The sequence below is a fragment of the Denticeps clupeoides genome, chromosome 8 (genome assembly GCF_900700375.1).
Source record: "Denticeps clupeoides chromosome 8, fDenClu1.1, whole genome shotgun sequence".
Taxonomy (NCBI): domain Eukaryota; kingdom Metazoa; phylum Chordata; class Actinopteri; order Clupeiformes; family Denticipitidae; genus Denticeps; species Denticeps clupeoides.
The window spans coordinates 19,223,704-19,249,333 of record NC_041714.1 but is presented as its reverse complement, the minus strand read 5'-3'; the positions used below and the strand labels follow the sequence as shown (position 1 = coordinate 19,249,333).

The window sequence follows — 25,630 nt, the reverse complement described above, 5'->3', positions numbered from 1 at the left end:
ACATGATAATTAACTTAGTTAACGGACACAGAATGAAATAGTCCTTTTTGTCTGAGTGAAACTACATAAGTATATGCAGCATGTAGAAAAATTTACAATGTAATGAGAGAAGTTCATTATTTGGTCCATAACCTGCAATGGGTTAGTATCTGCAAATGCAGGACAATGTGCATGATGCCAACCTCGATATCTTTGCTCCTGGCCACTTCCTCGAAGTTCTCCTGCTGCTCCAGGGTCTTGTCCACCTTGTCGTCAGTCATGCAGAAGCAGCGGAGCCGGGACTCGACAGGGTCAATCATCTTGGCAAACACCACAAATTTGGCAAGGTAGGGTACACAGATCAGCTCTCGGTACAGCTGGGACGCCAGACCCACCGTCTCAGGAATCTGCTGACAGTCGGCCAGCCAAAACCTGACAGAGGGGAGAAATATAACCACCTTACTTGTATATAAAATATTGAATACTGAAATATTTCACAATATCCACCTACTTTGACGGGTCAATTAGAAGTAATTCATGATGCACTGAATGTGGCAAAATGTGATAAATTGTGAAATATTTAAATATGACATATTCAATTAATTAATTATGCTCTTATTTCCACAATGCTTTGCATTCCTATTTTTAATCATACATGACACATTTAATTACGTTATTATTTATATATGTATTTAGTTATTTTTGGCACTCATTGGTTCACAGGTTTACTATCGATATATATATGGAAATTGTATCTTGTTCCTCATTTGAAATAAGATAAGATATAAAAATGTTCTTATTGTTAAACAATATCTTAATCCCTCACCCTTCCCAGAAGGAACCAAGTCAGTGGGACAATAAGAAAGGGAATAGCGATGAACCAAGACAAATGAGGCAAAAAAAAGATCAATTCCAGAGGAGCCTGAAATAGACATACACTTTCCCAAGATAACTGGTGGAAATGAACCTTTCATGGAATCTGAACCACAGGCAGCTGAAACATTTCTCTCCCTGGCCAATGAGAAGAAATTAATACACTGGGTAGCTACAGTAAGGACAACATCACTCCATAACTGCTAATAAACATGAAACCAAAAGTGATGTGATGACTACCGTCTGATCTCAGATCTTTCAGACCAAAAAAGAAATAAAAAAGCAGGGGCAGTGGTTGCCTAGTGGTTAAGGAAGCGGCCCTTAAGCGGTTAAAGAGACTGTCATGGCTGCCCACTGCTCACACAACACATTTCGTTGTGTTCACCGTCACAATTACTTCACTTTCACTTCACTTTCAGAGCAGAACAGTGTGTTGTGACGTGTTCCTCATTAAAATAATGGAATCTGCAGTTGCAGCCTGGAGCCACCCACAGGCTGGGTCCTAACGTACCTGGCAGAGACGTTGGTCGTGAAGGACACACAGTCAGTAACAAATGACAGTGGAGTGGTGCCTGTAATGTCCTCCCACTGAGCTGGGGACGTGCCTCCTGCACACAAACACACACACACATGATGTAAGTCCAACTCCCTTCCTCGCAGCTTCTTCTGTGAAGGCGGAGATGCTGCCGAACCTGTAATGCTGCAGAGGAGTCTCAGGCAAGGCGAGGAGTCGCCCTTACGTCCGCTGGCAGCAGCCTCCTTCGCTCTGGGCGGGACTGGTATCGTCATGGTGATGGGCTTGTGAAACTTCCTCCTTCTCGGCTCGACGGTAACAATGGGGCTGAAGGAGGCGCGGTTTCCAACCACGGCCTGAGCAAGCTCCTCTGGGATTGGCTGAGCCTGACATCAAAGGAAGGAGAACTGAGTTGAAGACCTCTTGTGGAACCAATGCGCCATTCTAATCTGTTAGCAATTCTCTTCTGAGATACCTGCAGTCCCACACGAATCTTCTTGGTCAGTGCTCCCTGGGGGAAGGCAGCTCTCACCATCGGCACAGCCTCACTCGACAACACACCACCTTCTGGTCCCATGTAGTCACTCTCTTGCTTGATACGAGACACCACCGCAAAGTATTGTGGGAAATCCCTCGTGATGATGCGGCAGATGCGCTTCTTGTCGAGCTCAGCAGCACTGTCCAGCTCTGCAAAAAATGTCCGGCAGCATGAGAAAACCAAACTTTGCACGAAAACTCACACGCGTTTTTGTCACGCTTTGATTTACCTTCATTCATGCCATTCAGGAGCGAAGCGAGGTCTTCAGTGCACCAGTCATAATGGTGTTCCTTCCACATGTCACCGTTGTCACTGCGGAGAACTATCAGCTCCCTTTCCTTCCCTCTCATTGAGCCAAAATGAGGGATCTCTACAATCACTGGCCTGGAGAACGGCAGGAGAACAGAGGACTCAGACTGAAGTCGGACCAGGTTTACAAGTCTAACAGGCAAAATGGTTAAGAACGCACCCCAGGAACTGTGCTCCAGCTGGCCCCACCTCCACAAGTCTACTCACAAGCCCCTCCCCTTCCACCATAGGTGGAGGGTACGCCAGCCGGTGCCTCTTTGCCAGGCGGCAGGTGATGCGTGTGGGAGCCTGGCACTTCCGGGGTGGGATGATGATGCGCATGCCGTCATGGCGGCTCCCCCTCATGGATCCTCCACGGGCGTCAACCATGAAACTGACCAGAAACCTACCAGGTTACGGAAAACAGAGTCAGGTTACAGAGAGAGAAGAAGAGACAGGCGATACGGGAATGAGATCCCAGCACGCCACACGCCAAAGACAGGAGATACGGATTCTTCTCAAAGTCCAAACTCAGGTTCTTCTGATAAAAGGAAAAGCAAAACGACTTTACAGCAACATTTAACATGCATTCTTTCTCCAAAGGGGCAAAGGATGATCTCAAAATATCAATATATTAACTACTGATCTTTATAATTTTGATTGGCAACACTTAAATAAGACTTGAGTTCACTTTATACTTCCATCAGTTGCGTGCCATTCAGTCCGTAATCAGCCATGGGGAGGTGATATAAAAATTCTCTAATGGTGGTTACATTACTGAGTACTACATTCAGCTATTTATTTGGCTATTCTCTAATGGTGGTTACATTACTGAGTACTACATTCAGCTATTTATTTGGCTATTCTCTAATGGTGGTTACATTACTGAGTACTACATTCAGCTATTTATTTGGCTATTCTCTAATGGTGGTTACATTACTGAGTACTACATTCAGCTATTTATTTGGCTAATTTATTTTAGTTTCATATCCCATGACATGAGAATCTCATGTTGTGAGATTATTTAACATTAATATGGTCCTGCAGTGGCTAGAAATGGCGATTGGTGTAAAGAGAGCTGTTCAGAGTGCGGCAGCCCAGTCGTTCGGATCTGGAATCGTCGGACCGTCACAAGGGGAAAGGTTACCTCCCATTTCTCAGCATTGAATTTCCCACCCCTCCTCTAAAAAAGTAGCTCCACCGACCACCGGCTTCCAAACGTGCAAAGCATTGCAGTTGCACTGTGATGAGCACAAATGTATTTTTTTAGTATTTTTTAGTTCCATCACGGCGACACGACTTCCTGTCTGCGCCCATTTCCACGAATGCCTGCTCACTTCTATTCGCCGCTCTCCTCATTGTCCCACCTCTCTCCTCCTCATTAGCTTTTAAAGCTACAGACCTGGGGAAATCTCTTTGTGGGACTGGATCAAAGTGGCTGTAATTCTTCACCAAGGCTAGCAAAGGCACTGCAACAGGAAGTTGGGGCACTGGTGGCCTAGCGGTTAAGGAAGTGGCCTCGTAATCAGAAGGTTGCCAGTTTGAACCCCGATCCGCCAAGATGCCACTGAGGTGCCACTGAGCAAAGCGCCGTTCCCACACACTGCTCCCCTGGCGCCTGTCATGGCTGTCCACTGCTCACCAAGGGTGATGGTTAAATGCAGAGGACACATTTCGCTGTGTCACCGTGTGCTGTGCTGCAGTGTATCACAATCAGAGCGGCTGTATTTAAACAGTGGAGATTTCTAGGTTTTTGTTTAATGAGTAAGAGAAAATACAGCAAAGATCTGTGAATGTCTGTCAAATACGGCAAACCATTGCTAACTTTACACAGGTCAGATTATGGATGTTGCACCACTCTTTTTAACAAGCTTCTCCTCTGTGTGCTCTTGTCCATTTTCCAAAAATAATGCATCGTGCTGCAAGCATTGGTGGTTTTGCACATTTGATGCGGATATTTCTGCGGTTGGCTGGTATAATCAAAAAATCTCTCCCTTTGGCCACATTTATATTGCATCCCAATCAGTGGTTCTAGTGGGAATACTGGTCCAACAGCCATGATCACTGCACTTCTAACCCTACCACTGATGTCACGACTGGGTGTGATGTGTAGTGCGAGAGCAGAGGAGAGATGACAGAGAAGATGAGATCTGAGGGGATATGATCACCTGGAGTCACATGGTGGGAGCAGGGAGGAGATTCTGCCAAAAAGTCAGAAACAAAAAATGCAAGAGGTGTATTATGACAGTGATGGTAACACACCTGATACAAGATGGATCACACACACACACACACACACACACACACAGTAAATACACCGAGTAAAACAAAATATGCACAACATTCATAACAGCAATGAGTTTATGATGACAGCTGATAACCACTCGTGGTGGACAGGAAACACAAATGACTCCACGCACTGTACATCACACACATTCCCAGACGAAGATGCTGGTTTCTGGGTCATGACGGGCTCCTTTCTGCACCTGTAGTGACCTCGTTCTGACCCCCTGACTGTGCAGGTATTTAAGGACACGGGAAAGCGTCCGCTGACCCACCTACTCGAGTACAGGAGCCGCAGCTGATTCACGAGAAAAAAAAGCAGCCGAATCATATTTAAAAACCTGCTTCACCGCAGCCTTTTACTGACACGAGGGAGGCGTCTTACCCAGAGTGGACAGGACTGGAGACGGTGTTCGCGTTGTCCATGGTGTCGGGTGTCCAGCTGTAGCGCCGCAGACAGTCGGCGTTGTAGTCCCGGCTCACCGCCAGGTGCTGCAGGTGCACAACGGACACACAAACACTTTATTAAGTCACTCATTTCATTAGTGGGTTTTCACACCAAACTCTGCAAATGCATGAAAAGTGCTGCAGAACTGTTCATCTAAAGGCCATGCATCCTCCACCCAATTAAAGGCAAGTTCCTCCACTTCGGCCTCGAGTTTCCATCTGCAATCCGCATAAAACATGCACTGAAGATAACAGTGAAGACAAGCAGAGAACTATAAGCGTAAGGTAGCAGTGAGGACTTTAATCCAGGAATTTCTTACAGGAAGCAGGGTTGTGTACATAAATGAGAAAAGTCACATGACACATGCAGTCCAGGGAATCGTAGCATCTGTCACTACATCCTGTACCTTTTTCTGAGGCTCCATGTAGGAAATGTCTTTAAAGACACTCTGAAGCTTCAGGAAGAAAAAAGAGAGATGGAAAGACTAAGAAAGACTAACAGCAGTGACACCTTGATCATTTACGGATTGGAGGAGGAACTGAAACAGCAAGAAGCTGAAGACTTCACTGAGAACAATTGCAGCAGAAGAAAACATCTGCAGAATCTTCTGGTAAGGGCAGTCAGCCTGGGAATCTAAAGCACCCCAGATGTTCACAGAACATCTACCATAGTCACGTAAGAGTTCTGGTTGGAGGTGGAGGGAGGAAACAGGGTGGAAGGATGGATGGGTCAATGGAGGGAAGGATGGTTGGAGGCACAGGGGTGGAGGGATGGATGGATGGATTGAGGTGGAGGGATGGATGGGTGAATGGAGGGATGGATGATTGGAGGAACTGGGGTGGATAGACGGATGGGGGAATGGAGGGATGGTGGTACAGGGGTGGAGGGATGGATGGTTGGAGGAACTGGTGTGGATGGATGGTGGTACAGGGATGGAGGAACGGATGGGTGAATGGAGGGATGGATGGTTGGAGGAAGGATTGAGGAAGGACTGAGGAAGTTACCGTGTCTTTACTGGGAGCCAGCATCTCCTCGATCATCATGCTGTCCCGGGCGTAGCTGCTGCGGTTGAGTGTATTTGAACGGTCGGAGCTGGAGGAGCGAAGGCTGCAGTGTGAGAATCATTACAACACAACACACACGCAAACGCAAACGCACACACAGAAATACACGAAACACACTCATTACCGCATGTAACCTCCAGGGACAAAGAGGCTGATACTGGAATCCAGCCTGATATCAACCAGAAAGTCACCACACAGGAGAGAGAGAGAGAGAGAGAGAGAGAGAGAGAGGAGGAGGAGGAGGAGGAGGAGGAAGATGTCGGGCAGCGGAGTGACATAAAGGAGAAAAAATTATAGCGAGATGGAAAGTACAGTAATTTAGTCTTCAGAAAAGGTGAGTGTGTGTGTTGAATAAATGATGACTATACGCTGTGCGTGTGTGTGTGTGTGTGTGTGTGTGTGTGTGTGTTGACTGCAGCAGTATTTAATGTTCTGTAAGACCACAAAGTAGAATTCTTTCCCACATCCACTAAACCCTTTATTTTCAAAAAGCTCTTAACGTGTGTTGGATGATTTATAGCTCTATATATTGTTGATGATTCCCTGGAAGTTACCCCCCCCACACACAAACACACACACACACACACACAAGCACTAAATTCATGCCACATCTAGGAACAGCACAAGGGAGACTGGGAGACTAAGACCACGACACAAGGAGCAGCCGCCGTTCCCGTCTCGTCTTCTCTCTTCACGGTCTCGGTGGTGAATGAGAGTCTGGTGACGGGCGGTAACGCAGCGTGAGACAGTGAAGGACGGTACGACTACAGGAATGTTCTCTCACCTGATCCGGGGGCTACAGGGGGACAGTGACAGAGGGTGACAAGGAAGAAATAAAGAGAAGAGTGAAAAGCAAGGCCTTTGCCCTCCCGCCGGACCTACACGTGCTTTCATATCCGATTGTTCCAAGCAGAACCCAGAGAACGGGGCACCAGCCTGCGGACCCCCCTCCCCCCAAAAATTGTGGATTTACGAGGCCAGGCGGCGAGGGAACAACGCGGCCGATGTCATAAACACAAAGAGAAGATCCTGATCACAATCAATAAGTGACACCACAGCACTTCCCCTGACGGACACGAGGACCACGATCCGGGCGCAGTTTTAATTCGGAGAAGCAACTGGAGAAAGAGCTGAACCCCGTTTTTTTTAATACCAGATGGATGGGGTGCCTAATCCATCATATATGAGAAAATCGGCACGGTGCCGTCTCACGTTCTTCAATAATGGAAAAGCGGGGGCCTGATGCCACCAAATGACCAAACGAGTTTCCCTCACATGACAATCTGGCATGAACTTGATCAGGTGAGATGAACCGACCTAAAGGCGTATTTCAGAATCATCGTAATAAACACACACACACACACACACACACACACACACACACACACACACACACACACACACACACACACACACAGCACCGCAGCCCGTATCCTACATGGGACAGGAAGGCTGAACTTCACTCTGGGGTTCCTCATTGTGTTGCAGGTCAGCGGCAAATAAGCAGACATGTCTCACAACACAATATGTATTTATGTATAATAACCCGAACCTCAGCAGGTACGTTGTTTTTTCACACAATAATAATAATAATAATTTAATCAAACGCAATTGTTGAAATACATGAAATACATATTTGATGCTCGGAAGCTGTGCGTCCAGATAATGGAGGCAGGAACATGCATGAAGAAGAAGAAGAAGAAGAAGCTGGTACCTGGCCGACCGGGCCCCGATGCTGAAGCCCATGTAGCCCTCCTGCGGCAGCGAGTCGTCGCCCAGCTCCTTCAGGTCCTGCGGCCGCAGGTACTTGTCCGTGTCGCCGGTCATCGCATCTTCACCTGGACAGGGGACACGGTGTCAGTTACCGCCACTTTACACTCCGCTGCTGCTGCTGCTGATGCTGCCGCTGATGATGATGATGATGCTGCTGCAGCGCGGACAGGAACCGCAGCAGATCCGCAGCGGCGGGAGATTCACCCGGCGGCGTCCTGGAGCGGCTCGGCCGGCGGCATCGAAGCGCATCGCCCCGCTGGACCGATCCGTCCGCTCCGCTCCGGCCCCGGTGCCGGGAGAGCAGCCGCGGGCTCCGCCTGCGCAGCGCTGCGGCTCCGCGTCACCGGAGAACCGGGGGACGGTGCCAAGAAGCGAATGCGCAGAGTTCTTCGTCATCATCATCATCATCATCATCATCATCATCACGATCGCAGGCTGGATGTTTGACTTTCTCTGCCTGTTTTCACCGACGACTGACCCATAATGCACAGCAACTAATGGATAAAAAACTGACTGCCACTGTCACACTTATATTTCCAGAGATCAAATATTAATATTTCCAGAGATCAACTGACCAACTGGCCACAAGTCACATCCCCCGCACTTCGAGTAAAAAGTTCAAGTAACCTGTCACCTAATATTTTTTTCACTGACGTGATGTCAATAAACCAATCGAACCTGTTTATTTACATGACGTCAGTGCGTGGACGGATCACTTCTATTTTTTAAAAGTTTATCCAGTGTTCACGTTTTACAGTGCAGCAGATGGAGGGTCAGGGGGCACGTCACCTGGAACCTTCGTCCAGGTACAGAAATTATGATGTTTCTCCAAATCGTATTAAACCTTGGTATACCAACATTATCAATTTTTTAAAATAAATGACCTAAAAGTTGACATATTTTTTTTAAAAATTAGTCATACAAGTAACAGCTTTACATAAAAAAAAACAGAATCGTATAATTATCTCAGAGAACCTCAGCTTCTAATATCTATAATCATCTTCGCTCAACCCCATTAGCCCCATTTATATCATTCAGTTTCCACCATCACCTGACACACACACACACACACACACACTGTAATCCCACACCGGCCTGTGGTTTCCATAACAACACACACAGGCAGAACACACTCATGTATAATGCACAGGCTGCATGCAGCCACAGGTGAACAGACTGGACCATCTGCTCCATTCTCCTCATTCAACCATGGAGAACCATGCAGTCCTGCAGTCAGACCTCCAAAGATGTTCTCAGGAATCTTCACTAATTCCCACTGACGATGATGATGATGATGATTATGTTTTCCTTTTAGATTGCAGCAACTTTTTGTGTTTTATTCCAAACTGCATAAATTCAGTAGTGGTCCTGACACATTAAATCATTTAGACACGAGGCCATTATGCAAATAAACGTTATTAAACAGCATGAAAAACACACACACACACGCACACACACACAGCATGAAGCAGTGCAAATGAAGCAGGAACTGGGTGGGGAAAAGGACTAAGCAACAGTAAAAGCAGGATGAAATACCTTCTTCAACATCTGACTCACAGTTCTCACTGGGACTCTCAGGCCGATTGGCTTTATGGGCTGTAGGGTTGTTATGATGACAACATGGTGGTTACGAGAGGTCACATGGCATGCATTCACCAATAAGCACAGGAACAGTTCATGCACACAACACCTGCCCACCTCAGGATCCGTAAAACATTTAAAACATGTGACACCACAAAACACCCAAACCAGGGAAGTGATCAGCCAAGATGAGTGAAAGATCCTGGGAATGGTGGTGGTTCCCACCAGAACCTCACCCTCATCATCAGACATGTCGAGGAACTCGTTGATGGTCTCTGGAACGTTCAGCTTGTGCTTCTCTGATACAGCCTGTGTGATGAGGAAGTACAGAATGAACTTCCACTTCACTTCAATCTTCCACTCGGTGTCCGACTTTCCACACATATGGATTCATGTGGATCACACGAAATTCTGAAATGTTTGGATGATTCCAGGACGAACAGCAAGATGGTGAATTCTGACCCACAGATTATACTGCATCAATAAAATATGAACAAAACTGTCCTCATAATCCTTATAAAGATTATGGCTCATCCCAGTGTTCTGTTGGGTAAACTGGGCCTGACAGGGTCTTGACATGAGCTTCATTTACATTTACAGCATTTGCCAGACGTTCTTATCCAGAAGGATTTACAGAATATGTCTATCATTGTAATCCCTCATTTGGTTAATCTGCAAATACCAATAGTTTAATAACTTTATTTCTACTTAAATATACATATAATGTACCCGTTTAGTTCAGATATTTTCTACAAAAGAAAGGTTTTTCATTTGAAAATTCCTCCTGTGTGAGTGTGTGCATGCGTGTGTGTGCGTGTGTATGTGTGTGTGGTTTCTCACCACGTTGCTCAGACTCTCGTCTGTCACGCCTCTCAGTGTGTCCACCACAGAGATGTATCCCAGGCACCGGGCGATGGACAGAGCCGTGTTCCTGTTCTGTTCCCAGAGTTTCAGAATCATCATACTCATCATCATCATCTGATTTATGTTTATGCTACACATATACAGATATTCAACATTTCTTCTCCATTTCTTCTTCAACGCTGTGCTGTCCTGTTCTTTGGTTTTGAATTAGATAGTTTACACACAAATCTGCTTGAGAATTTCTGCAGGCCGTGTGTGTATGGATTCAGCAGGGTGTGTTTAAAGTGGAACCGTGTGTGTGTGTGCAGGTGTGCTTCCCTCACAGCTCTGCTGATGTCAGCACATTTCCCTGCATGCCTCAGTACCCACCACTGTCAGCTCATTGGGTGAGGCTCCGTGCTGCAGCAGTATGTTAATAATGTGGGTGTGGCCTTGCTGGGCGGCCTGGTGGAGAGGCGTGTATCCGTTCTGTAGAGACAGGGAGAGATGGAGATGATGGGGTGGGGGAGAAAATGGATGTTGACTTTAAAATGCAGAACTCCGGGTTGTCGCAACTCACCTTGTTCTTAGCGTTGACCTTAGCACGGTTCTGTATGAGGAAACAGGCCGTCTTCAAGTTGCCATAGTGACAGGCCACATGCAGGGGGGTGTAGTCCATCTGGAGAGAGGAACAGCCACGTGAGAATATAAATTTATCCTCATACAACAGCAAAATAATGCAGACTTGCATCTGTACTCAGATTCTCTGCGTATGTGTGTGTGTGTGTGTGTGTTTTGTCTGTATCGTTTTTCTTCTTGCACCATGAGATCTGTGCTATCGCTTCAGACTTCTGACAGGCACCATAATGATCACACTGTTCACACAAACACACACATATACCTCCACTTCCCACCATATCATATTAAACATGGCTCCCTGGGTTGACCCCTGACCCTTCACCTTTGTAGGTGCTTCAACTTCTGCGCCGTGGTTTAACAAGACCTCCCCCACGCCCACTTGATCTTCCTGAGCAGCCAGGTGCAGAGGAGTCAAACCACTCTGAAATACACACACACACACACACACAAGTCAGATTTACACACAAGATCATAATGTACACCGAGAAATGACAAACACACACACACATACACACACACACACCTTGTTGGCCATGTTGACGTTGGCGCTCCTGGCGAGAAGCAGTGCCAGCAGGTCCACGCTGCCCTCCTGTGCTGCCAGGTGCAGAGGGCTGATGCCCTGGCGCGTCACCGCGTTGGGCTCCGCCCCGTACTCCAGCAGCGTGGTTCCGATCTCCAGCTGGTTCTTCTTAGACGCAATGTGCAGTGGGGTGTAGCCGTTCTGAGAGGAACGCAGAGACGACGAGTAAAGGGACACGCAGCAGTGTTTCTATTGCTAGCAGAGGTGAGTAAAGTAGCATTGCTCCACAATAATGATACTCGTGAACAAGTAAAAGTGATCTTCCAAAACATTTCTCATGTAAGAGTACAAAAGTATCTAGTGATAAAACTACTCAAATACTGAGTAAGTGTAATATCTTTTTTAGAAACAATGTATTCAGACATTGTTCTAAAAGATATTATTGGTAGTAGCCTATATATTGGTATATAGTGATATTAGTGTATATATATTATATAGTATATTGTATTATATTGTATTATATTGTATATAGTATATATTGATATATTGGTAGTAGCCAAGTGGGTAACACACTTGCCTATGAACCAGAAGACCCGGGTTCGAATCCCACTTACTACCATTGTGTCCCTGAGCAGGACACTTAACCCTAAGTTGCTCCAGGGGGACTGTCCCTGTAACTACTGATAAGTCGCTCTGGATAAGGGCGTCTGATAAATGCTGTAAATGTAAATGTAAATAATATAAATGCTACTTCTGGTATTTACTATTAACAATAATCATATTATTAAAGTATGATTTGTAGTTATTAACTGACTAAATCTGAATGTACAATCTATCTTATATATATGCTAATTATATTTGTTAGCATTGATATATTAAATAAAACAGCTAAACAATAACGCTAATGCCTTCTTATACAGAAAATGTAAACTCAAAATCTATAGAAATCGAACGAGAATTGCTGGTGTCTTCCTCCTGTACTTCGCTTTGGATAAAAGTGTCTCCAAAATAAAGTAAAGTAAAGTAAAGTAAAATGCATAGAGGTCTACTTGGTGCAAATGGCACCATTAAGGTAAATATTTCCGAATGCTATAAGTGTCATGTGATTATTGTTACTACATCTGAATGTGTTAAAGTCAACTGATGGCAAAAATAAAGCTTATAAATGGTGTAATAAAGTAAGAATTTGAGTATTGCCCAATGTAGCAAAGTAACAGTAAAGTTTTTTTATTGACAAATGTACTCAAGTTAAAGTAAAAATACAAAATAAAAAACCTACTCATAAAATAATCTAAACCTAGTGCCCTCCTCCTTAGGACTATACTATGGTATCCCTCATGGCTGTTCAATCGCGTTTAAATGGCAACTAAAAATAATGATGTATAGTTACAAAACACATTATGTGGTGGTTATGAACCGAAAGAAGACAAAACAATCATAAACTTTCTCATGTTATTCAAAGATCTAGAACGATAAATGTTATATTGGACAATTATAAAGATGTTAATTAATGTATTGAAGGGAGTTTGACAGTATGTTTAATACTGCTATATAAGGGTAACACTGCCAAAATGGTTGAAAGTTAAGGATATTAATTTATAATTTATAAAAGTAATCAAAAACCTACAAAAACCTGGGTCAGCTGTGGAGTCAGTATGGGCCCGGCCAGAGCAGTTGTTGGTTTTACATTTAGGGTGCTTCAAAGGTAAGCATGTCCTCTGTTCTGTATCCCTGTGTTTGTGTGTGTGTAGAGTGTGATGTGCATACATTTCAGTACCTTAGCAGCTGCATGTGGAGAAGCTCCTTGGTCCAGTAACAGCAGAGCGACTCTCTGGTTGTCATAATGAGCCGCCACGTGCAGCGGTGTTAGTCCAGTCTACAGTACACACACACACACACACACACACACACACACACACAACATGATTAATTCTTGATTCGTACCCATTCAGTCACTACATATTCAGGATTATTGTGGAATATTGGTAGGATCAGCATAAAGCACAAGAAATAAAAATTCAGATGATCAGTAAATAAGAAATATGTGTGTGTGCACTAACGTGACCTCTGACCTTCCCTGTGGCATCAGCTGCAGCTCCTTTTTGTAGCAGCAGGTTGGCCACCTCTAGCTGCCCGTACTTAGCAGCCACATGCAGCGGCGTGAACCCCTTCTGCAAAACAAACGGATACGGATTACTAGCCATTTCCACTGGTCTGTGTGGGCGAATGACGGCTCGAGTCCCAGAATTGGCGCATCTAAATCATGACTTTTTCTTCACCAACAGCAGCTCTGACCAATGGTCTATTATGGGTTTTCTGCTGCTGGCCGTGGTGATACCGGCTTCAAAACGTAGACCAGTAGACCAGCAAGGTTCTTCTCAGACATACACCTACAGCGTTTCTGCTTTTCGCTTGTCATTTATGTAGAATTGTGTTTTGTTTTTTCGTGCATATATCCCTGCACGTTACAGGGATATAGATGTGTCATGATCCGGTCCGGCAGGGGATACTCCGGGTCCGGAGTTTCATGTTCGTCCTTATTGTTATCACCTGTGTATCATTGTATAAAACCATCCTGTTCGTGTCTGTTCACCATCAGGTCATTGTGTGGTGATGTTCCCCTGTCCTGTTTATTAGGTATTAAACCACTGTCCTGTGATGTCGTGCGTATGCGTCCTCCTTCCTCGCCATGTCCAGCCAACGTGACAAGATGATATACATTGCTGTACTGGGGGAACCTGATTGGCCGTCTGTTGTACAGGCCCGCTGTGATTGGCTGACCTTGGTTGCTGCAGAGAGCAAAGCGCCCTGCTCCAGCAGCAGAGTGGCCGCATCGTGGTGTCCCTCCCGCGCGGCGAGGTGGAGGGGGGTGTAGCCCGACGTTGTGGAGGCGTTGGCGGAGGCTCCTCTCTGCAGGAGCTGCTGCACAATGTCCGCTTTTCCCAGACGGCTCGAGATGTGCAGCGCAGTCTGCTCATCCTGGACAGCGGTGGAGAGAGGAGAACAGATCAACACCTCCACCTGACAAGGCTCAGCTCTAATTTATTTCCATAGCAACAGGTACTACATCACATAGGAGAAGGTGGACCTACCTTGGCTTTGATGTCCACTTTAGCTCCATTTTGCAGCAGGAATCTCACCACATCGGCCTGTCCCGCCCTGGCGGCCATGTGTAATGCTGTCTCACCTCTCTGCCACACACACAGACACTCATTTCACTACACTCAAGTCTAAAGGGTTGCTAAGCAGCTCCATCGCCTCCGGATAAGACTCTTGAGACATCATTACTTGTGTGGTGGCATTCAGGAGAATATCTATTCAGTTCAATTCACTCACATATCATATTTTCACATTGATATCATATTTCCTGAACTTAGAACACTACCCTGGCCCAACACACACACACACACACACACACACACACACTCTGCTCCAGCCTGGGTTACTGCAGCACAGTAATGTGGGTGGCGCTGTACCCTCACCCACGCCACAGCAGCACAAACACACACACACACACACACACACACACACACACACTTACTACGTTTGTTGTGTTGGGTGAAGCTCCGTGATGCGTCAGCTGCTTCACAATGTTCTCATGACCCATAAACGCTGCGACATGGATGGGCGTGAGACCCGACTGCAGGATAAAAACGATCAGCTCATGTTCCCCAAGACTCAAAACCTTTTATTGTCATTGTACAGTTGCCTGGACAACGAGATTTGTTAGCAAGTCTACAAAGATTCAAGAAAAGTGACTGTGCAAGATATAAAAACACAATACAAGGGTACATGTACGGACAGTATAAAACAGTACACATGACGGAGGTACATTTACATTATAGCTAAATATAAATGTGCACAGTTTCTCGTACCTCTGTCACAGCCTGGATGGAGGCACCATGTTTCAGCAGGAGCTCCATCACCTTCACCCGGTTCTTCTTACAGGCAATGTGAAGGGGCGTAAAACCATTCTACAGGTAAAACACACACACACACACACACACACACACACAGGTTCTAAATACAGTTCGATACTGCTGCTTGTTTATCAGAGCAATGCCCCAAAAAACCAGAACATTCTACACACACACATACACACACAGTATTGATGAAACGCTTCAATGACTGAGGATCAGCAGAGAAAATAGAAACAACAGGAACCATAAGAAGGTGATCAGGGCCACACCCTCTGGAACACAGAATTCATTCATTAATGTTTTTTACCGGATCAGATTATTTGGGTGAGGGGTCAGGATAAGGGGTCAGTGTGAGGGTGAGGGGTCAGGGTGAAGGTTTAGCCCATGAACTGATCTCTTCAGCAGGACACAAATCCCTCCTCTTCCTCACCAGGGCTTTAGCGTTGGGATTGGCCTTCTTGTCCACGATCACCTTGGCCACTTTGTAATGTCCGCAGTGGGCAGCAACATGCAACGCGGTGAGGTAATCGTTGGTGACATCATCGACGGGGACGTCGTGCTGCATCAGCAGTTGGACGCAGTTGAGGTGGTCGCCCTGTGTTGCCATGTGCAGCGGGGACAGTCCGTTCTGAAGATACCAAGATAAAGAAGAACGTCAGGAGTCGGATTTACACACACACTGGCAGGTTCACTATGAGGCATAATGAGGGTGAGGAGCACCTTTGTCTTGGACAAGATGGGGGCTCCACGGTCCAGGAGCATCTCCATCACCTGCTCATGGCCGCTCCTCGCTCCACAGTGCAACGGTGTCAGGCCGTCCTGAAATGAAGCGTATGGTGCTCTTTAAAACTTGTCCTGAGCTGGGCCTCTCCAGACTGGGTCCACCTGCAGAGCGGACTCAGCATGGCTGCACTCACCTTGGTCTTCGCCTCGATCTTGGCGCCCCGGTCTAACAGCAGCTTCACCATGTTACTGTTCCCCCGCTTGGCCGCCACGTGCAGGGGCGTGATGTCGTTCTGCAACATAGACCAGACGGAGAGAGGGATGAATAAACGAGAGCAGCACTCAGCCTGTCACCTGCAGCGGCATATGGCAGATATACACACACACACACACACACACACACACACACACTTATTCCATGACATCAGCATACCATTTGATCTCATTTATTACATAAGCCTGGAGAAGTGGCACGAGGTCCTGCATTGTTGCAGCTTCTTCACATCTTTCTATCATATTTCCTGAAATTAGAGCACGGCTCTGACCCTCCCACACACACCCACACACACTCTCTCCTCTCCAGCCTGCATTACTGCAGCGCGGCTGCTGGCCTGCAGGTGGCGTCGTGCCCTCACCCGCGCCATGAAGTCCACAGCGGCGCCTCGGTTCAGCAGCAGCGTTGCCACGTTGATGTTTCCATAGTGAGCAGCGATGTGGAGGGGAGTGAAGCCACTCTGAGGGGTGGAGACACGTACACGCACATCAGAACAGCGAAATCTTATGAAATCCCTTTCATCCATTATAAATTTCATATTGTTCATAAATATCTTTGTTTCCCATATCCATCATTACACTAAATCTGGCCTGATGGAGTTAAATCAGGGACACATGAGGACAAATCATACATTTCAGAGGTCAGAAAACCACGCTCCCCAAATTCATCCCAGCTGAAAGGTATGAAAGACAGATATGAAATATGATTTCACATGATTGATATACTGTTAAACACAGCAGTCAAAGCCAGATGAAGTCAACCCGGCGGTGGGACCTCCATCTCAGTTATTCAATAATCCAGCACAAAGCAAGTGGACCCCTCACATCCACCTGTGAGCGTGTGTGTGTGTGTGTGTGTGTGTGTTCTCCCACTCACTTTGTTTAGAATTATTGGGATTATAAACCACAGGATAGATCAGGGTGTCAAACACAAACATTCCAACACAGCGGCGCCTGAATTTCCCCTCCATGTCCAGATTTGGCTGGTCGGCGTTCATGTCATGTTTTCTGCGGGTTCTATGTTCTGCATTCTGTCTTCCACGTTTGTTATAGACTTTTCTTTCATTCAGATGTAAGTGAAACTGGTTCCATTAGGTTTATAATGTTTTGGGTGGAGCTGCTTCAATGGCCATGCTTGTTAGTTGATGGTTCTCAGCATCTTCTATGTGTGCTGGTCACCCACTGTTGCCAACTTGGCTAGACATGTCAGCTGCTCTCCCAGGAGAACCCATCAAGAACCACCAATCACCCATCGCCATTTCTCTGATCTTCAGACCACTGATGTCTATTAACATGCGCATTTTAAAGGCTTTCCAAGGATTCAGATGGAAAGTCTTCGAAATTTGTTTACAGCAGCATTCGCTTGTTTTAATAAACTTCTACAATCTTGCAGAAAGTCTCCAGCCCATCAGAAAGACTGTCAACGGGGACTCTGAGGTGACCAGAATCTCAGATCATAACGCTGCCTCTACAGGCCAGTTGTTAAAGTTGTTTTCCCACAACCATGGCTTGTGAAGGTCATGAGAAGGTCATCTCCGTCATGTCAATTCCTTCATGGAATCCTGACTATTTGCTCATGTATATCCCATTGGTGGCTTGTTTTTGACAGGCTGTGTTCTTTCATTTTTTTAAGCACATCAAAAAGAGGTTTATTACATATTCTTTACAAATTCTGTCCATCCACCATGAGTCGTGTCAGAAAACAGCTGTAAATGTGAAAATAGTACGGTAAATGCGTGCGTGTTGGCAACACTGCATCCAGCACTGATCACTGCAGCGCCCTCCGGAGGCTACAGGTCCATGCACCAGGCTCAGGTTCACACCATCTCTGCAGCTGCTTGGGCTTCTTCGGGACCCTTCACCCGAAACAGATCAGGATGGCCCTCATAATTACGAGACACACATCAGTCTCCTCCGTCTGCAGAGAACGTGAGACTTTCTTCATAAAACAACTGATCTACAGAAAAAAACATTAATTCCAGATCTTTCTCAGAAACCCGTCCAATCGTGTCTCTAGTAATCGGCCAATCAAATTCCTGTGCTTTGAAGCCACAGCCCACAGCTGCAGAAATCTTTGGTCCTGTGTGGAATTAGCGAGACATGCTGCTGGTCTTCTACTGAAGACCTGTCTCTTTATCAGGAAGGAGATGGGGTGAAGAAAGAAGCAATGCAGAACACCAGATGGGGGAGACAGCAGGGGCGGGGCTGCAGCACGACAGCGCAAGAGGAAGAGCAAGAGGAGGAGCATGAGGAAAAGGAGGGTCAGGGGACAGATGCCGAGAGAGGCTGTGGTGGACCAATACCTCTGTTGTTCTATTGACCATCATCTATGCACCAGTGAGGAGAGGAGAGAACGCCAGTTAGTGCACACACCCACACCCACACCCACACACACACCCACACCCACACAATCACATCATGTGTTAAATTAGGCTTCTAGGTCCATGCATGGTTGTGTTTTGGTGGTGTACTGTGGTCTAACTCTAAGACTCATGGGTAAAAACTGTTCTGTCCGGTGTGGAAGTGCATTTTGACGCGGCGCGGCCTCTTTTTTTGTTCCTAGTTCCTTCCAGAGTAAACATCTGACCTCTGCAGTGAAGAGCTGATGAGTGTGAGGTGGCTCCAGTTTCTGGATGTGTGTGGAATTATGGGGACTTCCGACCCACAGATCCTTGGGTGTCTGGCACAGATTCCTGGAGGAGGGGCAGGGACTAACCTTGGACTCCACGTCGGCGTTGTGGTCGTTCTGCAGCAGCAGCGCCGCTGATTTCGTGTCGTCTTTTCGTGCCGCGATGTGCAGCGCGGGCAAACGCACTTTACCCTTCGTGTCATTTTCCAGCAGCAGAGACACAACTTGGTCGTGACCCTGCTGCAACGCCACCGCTAGTGGGGTAAAACCATCCTGTACACACACACACACACAGGGGAAGGGTGGTCAGCATGGTCCTGTGTGTAGGTACAGGGTGTGTGTGTGTGTGTGAGTGACCTCTGCTGACCTCTGTGGCAATGCTTTGGCTGGAGCTGTGCTGTAGCAGGAAGTGCACCACCTCCAGGTGGTTCTCCTGCGCCGCCATGTACAGAGGGGTGAAGCCATTCTGAAGCGCAGATGTGAAACACGAATACACGCCTCAGTAAATCGGAGCACGTTCCAACCATGTCCGCCAACCTAAACCACCTTCACCTCACGACCTCAAGCCCGGGCAGCGCCAGCCTGGTCATGTGTCAGGAGCTCGTGTGACTAAAATAAACTTTGTCGGTTTGACATGACCCCTCTGCTATGTGAACAGTGTGTGTGTGTGTGTGTCAGGGAGAGAGAGTACCTGGCTCTGTGCGTTGACGTTGGCTCCGTTGGTCACCAGCTCTCTCACCACTTCCGACTGGCCGGCCAGCGAGGCGATGTGCAGCGCGGTGTTTCCTTTCTGGATTAGTGAGACACGTCCCACATGAATCTCCGGGACACCAAAACTAAACCCAGCATTCCATTCCTGCGGCCCGCCCCGCCCCCTTCAGCAGATAAATCTACCGCCATAAACGCAGCTGACCGGCTGTCCAGCAAGATCACACATGTATACAAACAGAAATACACCTTTCAAATATATTACAACCAAATATTTCATCATACTGACTATAGAAATGAGACCATGTTATTATAGTGGGGACAGCTAAGAAGATCATCTCTTCCCTCCATGATGGACATTAACCAAACATGCTGCATCCAGAAAGCCATCAGCATTCTGAAGGACACCCCTCACACGCACTCTTCACCCTCCTGCCATCCGGAAAAAGGTACCGAAGCATTCGGGTCCTCAATGCTAGGCTGTGCAACAGCTTCATCCCACAGGCCATCAGACACCTGAACAGACACCACCTCGTGGACTTTCCTCTGAGAAAAAAGGAACTCTTTTTTTTACGTTTAGAGAATATTATCTATTACTGTACTGTTCCCTTTTGCACAGCGGTATTTGCACTCATTTTAATTTGCTCCTTCATCATTGATTTGTCTAGTTTAGCACTGTCTACGTGTATTGTTTGCCTTAAATGTTTTTCTTGCACTGACTGTGTCCCATGTTGGCCCAGTTTGTCTTTGCCGTGCACTTTATGTCAGTATGTAACTTTTTCAAATGTTACATGTAGCACCAGGTTCCTGGATGATCACCCACTACCCAAACACACCAGAGAAATCCAAGTTGCATTCTCAGTGCCGGATAGCAGTTTGTGCAGGTAAGTAAGATAGCTGTGTGTTTTGTAGCATTAACACTGTTTGCAGGACGTGTTGAGGAGATGTTGAGATGCACCTTTGTAGCTGCGTCTACATCAGCACCCTGTTTGAGGAGCTCTGCCACCACCTCCACGTGACCCTCTTTGGACGCAAGGTGCAGTGCATTCAGTCCATTCTGAACAAACATACACCAAAAAATACATGTATTCATATGCTGTCCTCTCAGATCTAATGGAACATTTATTTTAGATTAATATTACATTAATAGAATATAAATGGGTGAACATTTAAATGGATGCATGCTCTAGTCTTGCATTTATAGAAGATAGTTACTAGACAGAAAGATTTCTTTCTTTCTATTCTGTTAGTGAATAACAGCAACACACATATCATTACTTTTTATTAAGTTTTGAATGCATGATGATCTCCTAACTATTTTTTTTCTGGCTCTGTCTTCACAGTTCTACTAAACTATAACACATTATATGTGAAGATGCTTGGCTGAGTCACCTGGTTACAGATGTTGATGTCCACCCCACTCTTGATGTAATCCAGAACCTTCTCCAGGTTCCCTGCTCTGGCTGCTCGCAGATAGCTGGCATTGCTGTCGGACTGTAAAGGAAACATAAGCGCTCAAAGGTCAGTTGCTCAGTGAAACCCACATGATTTTTACATGCACGACTACAGGAGCACAAAAGACTGAGAAAGATCTAACATAGTTGTCCTGAGCTGTACCTCAAAAGCCAACATCATCTTACATAGCTCAGACACCCACAGCTGGGAGCAGCAGCATCTCCAAACACCACAGACCACTTCTCACCACCCTCTTCACAGGAGCTTCAGAGCAGTCAACACCTAGTCCGAACGTCTCTTCCTCCTCAGAAAACTCCACCCCTATACCCACATTCTCTGCAGACCTGTTCTCTGCACTACCCCCAGCAGCTCAGCATCAACAGCATCCTCTGTCCACAAAAATGTGTGTGTATGTGTGTGTGTGTGTGTGTGTGAGTGCGTGGTTGTAGTCCTGTCACACTGTAGATGCTTGTTCTAGTTGTTTTTGGGAACATTACAGTTGACACAAGTGAGTGTGCAGCAGAACGCTGCAGCAGACACCTCCATCCAGCAGCTTGGTTGAAGGTGGAGCTGGTGGGTGTGGGCCTTGGGGGGATCTTTCCTTTCCAATTATGAGGAGCAGCACTGTTCTAAATTTCGATTCCAGTAAAAACCAGTACAGCAAACTGGTTCAGAGCTCACCACTGGTTGTCCTCTTAACCTCCTTTACACTGAGTGTGTCTGTGTGTGTGTGTGTGTGTGTGTGTGTGTGTGTGTGTGCGTGTGAGTGTGTGTATGTGTGTGTATGTGTGTGAACGTCAGTGATTGACCAACCATCGATCTGGCTGATTATGGCCCACTGCATTTTGTTGATTATCTATATCAGCCTTTTATTTTGTTGATCAGCGATATGAAGTAATTCTCTGTACTATTTCAGTCTTTTTGGGGGTCATCCTTACCTCCGTCCTGCCATAGCAGCACCTGACCTGTCGTCGGACGTCTTGTCGAAAAAGTGTCCAGCATATAAGTAAAGTAACTCAGACACTTTGAAGGTTTGGGACCGGGACACGGTTTCGGCTCATTTTATGTCTACAGGCAGTGTGTGGGGACGGTACTTTGCTCAGTGGCACCTCAGTTGCACCTTGGCGGTTCGGGAACTGGCAACCTTTTTATTACAGGTCCACTCCCTTACCCACTAGGCCACCACTGCCCTATATGTAACATTAGCTAAAAACAATATGGAGTCTCTTACTGCTAATTTGAATGTTACTAAATTATGTGAATGTTTGAATGTAGTTAATTTATGTAATTAAGCAAAACGTTTATATGGCATTAAATTTGTAATTTGTGCTTTATTTTTATTGCCTTTCCAACTGCAATATAAACAGTGACCATTTGAGCATTTGTAAAATTCTAAATTCTTAAAGAAATGTTCATTTGGATTGAAAATTAATATTAATTCCAAATATCAGTTATCAGCCCCCAGTAACAAGTATCAATATTGATATCAATATCAACCAAAAAAACAGAGATTACAGAAAAAGGGACAAGGGATGGTACGGAGTGGTAAGGAGATGCAGAGGGATGGAGGGACGGAGAAAGGGACAGATAGAAGGACAAAGGGAGGTTCAGAGGGAAGGAAGCACACAGGGATGGAGGGATGGAGAAAGGGACAGATAGAAGGACAAAGGGAGGTTCAGAGGGAAGGAAGTACAGAGGGATGGAGGGATGGAGAAAGGGACAGATAGAAGGAAAAGGGGAGTTACAGAGGGATGGACGGATGGAGAGGGAGATATGGATGGACAGAGGGAGGGACAGATGGAGGTACGGAAGGAGGGTCGGAGAGATGGAAGAACAGGAGGAAGATATGGAGGGAGGATCGCAGATTCCGTGTTTTTTTTTGTTTTTTTTTACCTTGACTGTATAGCACTTTTACTTCAGGTCTGTAGAAGCGCTAACAAGAAGCTGGAACTCTAATATAAAGGGCACCAGAGCAAATGAGGAAGAGTACAGAAGCTGCTCTGTATTCTCCAGTGGAACCTCTGAATGTTCCTTAAAATACCACAGACCGAATGGAGACTGGAGGAGAACCCGGCGTTCCGTGTCTCTGTCAGCTCAAAGATGCGTCAGAGATGATGCCCCATCAACAGAGAGCAGCAGTGCTGCAGCAGAACCGATCACGTGACCAGAGCAACCCAATCACTGAGACCTGCAGAGAACCACAGCGCATGTGCGCGCACACACACACACACACACACACACACACACGCACACTGGTGGCTGTCTACAGTTTCTGGTATTCTCCAGCACAGATCTGTGTGTGATAATAATTCTGCTGAGGCAGGCTGACCAACATTACACCTATTACATCGCGCACACACACACCACAGAGATACTCACACATACACTGACAAACACAAAAACATACACTCACATGCACACAAACACACGAGCATATACACACACATACACACGCAAACAAACTGAATTCACCAACGTGTATAACTGCTCACACACGTGGGTTCGGGTGTGTAGGGGTGTGTGTTATTCTGTTTACGGCCTGACCCCCACAGAGAGCCTCCACCCCCATCCTGACACACTAAACTGCTGCAAAAATAAGTGGTGCCCCCAAATCCTCTCCACAAACGTGCACACACACACATACAGACAGACAAAAGCGTGTCTTTTTGTGTGTGTGCAATCAACCCCTCCCCCCCAATATAAAGCTTCACCGGGTGTCATGAATCCAGTAAATCGCCCCCGCCGCGCTGCTGACCCTCCTCATTATCACCATTATCCACCTGCCTCTGGGTTCTGCTTTGTTCCGGGAAGCAGAACCATTTAAACTGGGCTTGAAGAGCCAGGTTCTCCAGACGCAGCGCTGCAGATGAGTCCGAGCTCAGATTACAGCCTGTCATCTCAAAATGTCCGTGCACAAAAAACACTGCACGGTACTTTCCTGAACCTCACGGTGGAACACAGAACATGTTTTTTAAATAGAAGCGTTGCATGTGTGTGTGTGTGTGCGTGTGTGTGTGTGTGTGTGTACAGTCCTAAAGCAGCCATCAGCCAACAGTCAAACAAGGCTCTGACTACTATCCCTTGTTACGGCACTGAGAAACCCTGTCTGTGGTCCTCTTGATAATCAGGGATCTCCAACAGCTCCATGTCTTCCTCAGAAGATCCAAATGAAGCTTTCACCCTCTGATCCTGACCCCTCTAACTCCATCAGATCTACTCTTCAAAGATTAAACTGTCAGAATACAAGGTTTATGACCTTTCCCAGGTCAGCCCTCCAGAATCAGCCCTCCAGAGACCATCAGAAGAAGATACTCACTGGAGAAAGGAAGTCAGGTCCCTCTTCCACAGCCATGTTGTCCTGCAGATGAGGAGTGAAACCCAACCTGTGAATAATCCGCTCAGCCGAGGGGACGGACAGCAGCAGGAAGGTGCCACTGGCTCACGTGACGAGAGGACAGGACGAGAGAAAAGTGCCGGTGTGGCAGGACTCTGTTGACCTCCTGCAGGGACGTTCTGCTTTTCCTGACTGCACCTGTTTGTCCCGTCTCCATCCAACTCACACTCAGGTCACTCCATAGCACTCCACCACACTTCAGAATACTCCACAAACCTCCACAATGCCCCACAAACCTAAACAAACCTTCACAATATAACACCAACCTCTACAAAACCCCACAAACAATATACAACAAACCTTCACAATGCCCCACAAATCTCCACAGCGACCCTCCTTCATTTACCCTCCACTCTACACAAACACGCCCCCCCCTCATTTGCCAGTCTGCTTATCAGCTCTTTTTCTCGCAAAAAAAAAAAAAAAGCGTGTAGTCACAGTAACAGCAGCCTAGTGAGGGATTATGGGGCATTTTCCTCTGGTATTAGGGTCACAAAGGACCCCCCTCCCAGCACAAACACAAACCCCAGTCTGACCTCCATCTCCTGCCTCCCTGTCTGTCCTGCTGGATCCATCTCATAATCCATCAACAAACAGGGTCCCTGTATTGTGGAAATCCTAATTTCTCCACCTCCACCTGACGACCCAACAATTCTCCACCTCCCGACCCAAAATTTCTCTACCTCCACATGACGTCCCAACAATTCTCCACATCCACATGACGTCCCAACAATTCTCCACATCCACCTGACGTCCCAACAATTCTCCACATCCACCTGATGACCCAACAATTCTCCACATCCACCTTACGACCCAAAATTTCTCCACCTCCACCTGACGACCCACCTACATTTAAATTTACATTTACAGCATTTATCAGACGCCCTTATCCAGAGCGACTTACAATCAGTAGTTACAGGGACAGTCCCCCCCTGGAGCAACTTAGGGTTAAGTGTCTTGCTCAGGGACACAATGATAGTAGGTAAAATTTGAACCTGGGTCTTCTGGTTCATAGGCGAGTGTGTTACCCATGGGCTACTACCCACCCTACCACCTCCATCTGACGACCCCAACATTTTTCACCTCCCGACCCAAAATTTATCCACCTCCACCTGCCAAACCAACATTTCTCCACCTGCCAACCCAACATTTCTCCACCTGCCAACCCAACATTTCTCCACCTGA

At 46.6% G+C, this 25,630-nt stretch overlaps 1 protein-coding gene across 40 annotated transcripts in view; it reads right to left on the bottom strand.

Moving 5' to 3' along the window:
• Window positions 1-25,630, bottom strand: part of LOC114795444 (ankyrin-3-like) — a 60,490-nt gene that overhangs the window by 17,097 nt on the left and 17,763 nt on the right. For 5 of the 40 annotated variants that reach the window (XM_028988726.1, XM_028988716.1, XM_028988718.1 and 2 more), the window contains exons 1-37: window positions 24,495-24,732; window positions 24,368-24,409; window positions 20,989-21,090; window positions 20,555-20,653; window positions 19,580-19,678; window positions 19,256-19,354; window positions 18,976-19,161; window positions 18,563-18,586; window positions 16,622-16,720; window positions 16,181-16,279; window positions 15,984-16,082; window positions 15,694-15,891; window positions 15,219-15,317; window positions 14,885-14,983; window positions 14,436-14,534; window positions 14,125-14,322; window positions 13,416-13,514; window positions 13,121-13,219; window positions 11,347-11,544; window positions 11,146-11,244; window positions 10,765-10,863; window positions 10,575-10,673; window positions 10,182-10,277; window positions 9,578-9,650; window positions 9,297-9,356; window positions 7,702-7,825; window positions 6,772-6,783; window positions 5,928-6,015; window positions 5,330-5,377; window positions 4,861-4,967; window positions 4,361-4,393; window positions 2,374-2,598; window positions 2,134-2,288; window positions 1,842-2,053; window positions 1,545-1,752; window positions 1,364-1,460; window positions 183-411 (exon numbers count right to left, since the gene is read on the bottom strand). In XM_028988726.1, the coding sequence (XP_028844559.1) occupies window positions 183-411; window positions 1,364-1,460; window positions 1,545-1,752; window positions 1,842-2,053; window positions 2,134-2,288; window positions 2,374-2,598; window positions 4,361-4,393; window positions 4,861-4,967; window positions 5,330-5,377; window positions 5,928-6,015; window positions 6,772-6,783; window positions 7,702-7,825; window positions 9,297-9,356; window positions 9,578-9,650; window positions 10,182-10,277; window positions 10,575-10,673; window positions 10,765-10,863; window positions 11,146-11,244; window positions 11,347-11,544; window positions 13,121-13,219; window positions 13,416-13,514; window positions 14,125-14,322; window positions 14,436-14,534; window positions 14,885-14,983; window positions 15,219-15,317; window positions 15,694-15,891; window positions 15,984-16,082; window positions 16,181-16,279; window positions 16,622-16,720; window positions 18,563-18,586; window positions 18,976-19,161; window positions 19,256-19,354; window positions 19,580-19,678; window positions 20,555-20,653; window positions 20,989-21,090; window positions 24,368-24,409; window positions 24,495-24,602 (4,209 nt within the window). In that variant the 5' untranslated portion in view covers window positions 24,603-24,732. Of the gene's footprint in view, window positions 1-182; window positions 412-1,363; window positions 1,461-1,544; window positions 1,753-1,841; window positions 2,054-2,133; window positions 2,289-2,373; window positions 2,599-4,360; window positions 4,394-4,860; window positions 4,968-5,329; window positions 5,378-5,927; window positions 6,016-6,771; window positions 6,784-7,701; window positions 7,826-9,296; window positions 9,357-9,577; window positions 9,651-10,181; window positions 10,278-10,574; window positions 10,674-10,764; window positions 10,864-11,145; window positions 11,245-11,346; window positions 11,545-13,120; window positions 13,220-13,415; window positions 13,515-14,124; window positions 14,323-14,435; window positions 14,535-14,884; window positions 14,984-15,218; window positions 15,318-15,693; window positions 15,892-15,983; window positions 16,083-16,180; window positions 16,280-16,621; window positions 16,721-18,562; window positions 18,587-18,975; window positions 19,162-19,255; window positions 19,355-19,579; window positions 19,679-20,554; window positions 20,654-20,988; window positions 21,091-21,236; window positions 21,290-24,367; window positions 24,410-24,494; window positions 24,735-25,630 lie in introns of those variants that run through there. The other 35 variants (XM_028988739.1, XM_028988740.1, XM_028988741.1 and 32 more) reach the window with 27 other exon arrangements.